The 2,578-nt window shown below is 34.8% G+C and overlaps 1 protein-coding gene across 1 annotated transcript; it reads left to right on the top strand.

Moving 5' to 3' along the window:
• The first annotated feature begins 52 nt into the window (after window positions 1–52).
• On the top strand, window positions 53–2,498 carry LOC107301540 (coiled-coil domain-containing protein 66-like). Its single transcript, XM_015830748.1, has 3 exons — window positions 53–139; window positions 1,127–1,274; window positions 2,092–2,498. The coding sequence occupies exons 1-3, from the start codon at window positions 92–94 to the stop codon at window positions 2,355–2,357; spliced, it is 462 nt and encodes a 153-aa protein (XP_015686234.1). The 5' UTR covers window positions 53–91; the 3' UTR covers window positions 2,358–2,498.
• Window positions 2,499–2,578: the final 80 nt, after the last annotated feature.

Here is a 2,578-nt window from a genome sequence, read left to right as displayed (position 1 = left end):
AGAAAAGCGAAAGAAGAAACAGATGGAAGAGGAACAAAGAAGGCTGGAAGAACAAGAAGAAGAGCGCCGGCTTGCCAGAGAACAGGAATTGATGAAGAAACAGTTTGAAGATGATCTGCTAAAGCAGAAACAAAAAGAGGTAAACATTCACATGTTCCATGGCAATAAACTAGCAATCCACATCAGCCTCAGATAAGTGATATTTGGTGCAGATGAGAACTTTCTGTTTATTAAAAAGCACAGTGAAGAGAAGGGCTCTGATTCAATGGCTTTGTAGCTCTGAAGATACTTTAGGATAAAGTTTGGTGAAATTGCAGGGATTGGAGAGATTTTAAAAAATTATTAAGAAATCTTCATAGGATTGGGCCAAAATATTATTTATGCCTATCTGATAGGTTTCTGTTTAAGCTGGGTTTATTTACCCTCAGGTTGAAGAAATATCAAAGATTAGGTGAAATTGAAAAAATTCCACTTAAGCAACAAGCTATTCCTGAATTCTTTATTTATGTTTTTGTCCTTGTTTGCTTGTTCAGTGAGGACTCAGGTTAGCAAGGCCAGAATTAAGCCCAAACAAAACTTATCAAAACACTGTGCAATATTCGAGACTTAAAAACAGATGGCAAAAATCTATTACTACATATGGGCAAGAGAAAGAGATACAGGGTTTAAACCCTGGTGCTGACTGATAAATATGACTAGATTTCTAGATTCTGTAATAGGTGACGCTTTGTATTATAAAAGCATGTTCCACATTTGTAATAAAAACAACTTTCTTGTTTGATCCTCTTCCTTGAATCATTGATTGCTAAGCTCATGATGTGTATGTGCATTCATAGAGAGGTTTATTGCCGTGCTCAGGATAATGTTCTGATATATTTCTCATTTAGTTTCTCAGTTCTGTTTGTCCCTTTTTCACTTCTAGTTGCTATTTACCATCTACTTTTCTTGGCAGCATCGCATTAGAAAAATCTTTAAAAATACTTTATCTCTTTCAGACACTCATACAGAGTCTTTTTTTAAAAAATCTTATAACATACAAACAGAAATAGATAGTGTTTTAAATAGGTTTAGTATTTATTTTTACAGTATGCTTTTGCTGAGTATCTATACTTTTTTATCCTATTAGGAAATCATGGCCCTTAAAACAAATGAGTTGTATCAAACAATGCAAAAAGCTCAAGAATTAGCTCAAAGATTAAAGCAAGAGCAGCGAATTAAAGATTTGGCTCAGAAAGGACATGACACTTCAAAACTGCAGAAGAATCTTGGTGGTGGTAAGTATCATACTTAAAAATAATACAGAAATGAATTAAAATATGTTTCTATGTTCTTTGATGTGAGACACATCTTTAGAACACATAGTAAAAGATTCCCAAACAGCAGATTTTGGAAAATGTTTTGGAAAATACTTTGAATACAGTCTCCTATTTATGCTGTATTTTAACTAAATTTAAGTACAAGTAAGCAGAATCTTAACATTTTTTCAATATAGTATCACCTCACTTTTTCATTTTAGAATATACTTCTGTATGTTTGTATGGAATTCTTTTATTTTACACATACACTGTTCTTTAAAAAAAAACAAAAGATGAAAATGCTGGTCTTTTGTAATCTGTGCACCTAGAATGGGCCATCTTTTTGGTTGAAGAGACCCATTTATTGGCAGATATTGGGGTGATATTTTCATAAGTATGCACAAGTTAATGCACATGCATATACATGTAATTTCCTTCTTCCTACTCCTCCACCTGCCTTACTAAGTGATAAAAGAGCTGTGGTGGCGCAGTGGTTAGAATGCAGTATTGCAGGCTAATTCTGCTGACTGCCAGCAGTTCGATTCTCACCAGCTCAAGGTTGACTCACCCTTCCATTTTTCCAAGGTCACTAAAATGAGGACCCAGATTGTTGGGGGCAATATGCTGACTCTGTAAACTGCTTAGAGAGGGCTATAAAGCACTATGAAGTGATATATAAGTCTAAGTGCTATTGCTATTTATGCTAAAAGTATTGACAAAAACAAAGGTTTAAATTCAGCATTAAACTGATGTTAAGTATAGAGTTGGAGTATTCTTTGACGTTTCTTCTCTTTAGGTGATATTACAAAGGAGAATAATTACATTGACTTGAATAGGGTTTTAGAGACTCCTAATCATCAGAACATCATCTGTTTTGCAGAGACTAATAATGAAACAAATGTGAGAAAGAAAACTAATTTCTCTCCTCAGAAAGACACAGCTGTGCAGACAGGTACATTAATTCATTATACAATTTTTTCTTTGCATATTTCTCCACACTATAATGCTTTGGCAGACTCTTGTTCAGCAATCTTGTTGGGGTTCCCCATTCCCTTTTGCTAAGTGCAGCAGACTCACACATTTCTGTGATGCTTTTACAGATTTTGTAGCTTGACAAAATCTCTTGCATTTGTTCAGAGTTGGACAGTTTGCTGAGATGACTTAAGGAACACTTCAAGAGATCATCTGAAATTTTCTGAGTTTGTAGAAACTGAGGAAGTAGAAAGGGTACCCTTAGCATGAGTTCTTCCTGCTGTTGATTGGATTTGTGCCCCTCCTGTCTC

Source organism: Protobothrops mucrosquamatus, unplaced genomic scaffold (genome assembly GCF_001527695.2).
Source record: "Protobothrops mucrosquamatus isolate PMUCROS unplaced genomic scaffold, P.Mucros_1.0 scaffold14194, whole genome shotgun sequence".
In the NCBI taxonomy this organism is placed as follows: Eukaryota; Metazoa; Chordata; class Lepidosauria; order Squamata; family Viperidae; genus Protobothrops; species Protobothrops mucrosquamatus.
Note: the sequence above shows the minus strand (reverse complement) of the source record. Positions and strands in the feature narration are given on the sequence as shown.

Excerpts from the sequence above, each read along its gene's own strand:
- LOC107301540 (XM_015830748.1), top strand. The coding sequence starts at position 92 with ATGAAGAAACAGTTTGAAGATGATCTGCTAAAGCAGAAACAAAAAGAG. Across the intron at positions 140-1,126 it reads TAAAGCAGAAACAAAAAGAG|GAAATCATGGCCCTTAAAAC; the intron begins GTAAACATTCAC and ends TTATCCTATTAG. Across the intron at positions 1,275-2,091 it reads GCAGAAGAATCTTGGTGGTG|GTGATATTACAAAGGAGAAT; the intron begins GTAAGTATCATA and ends TCTTCTCTTTAG.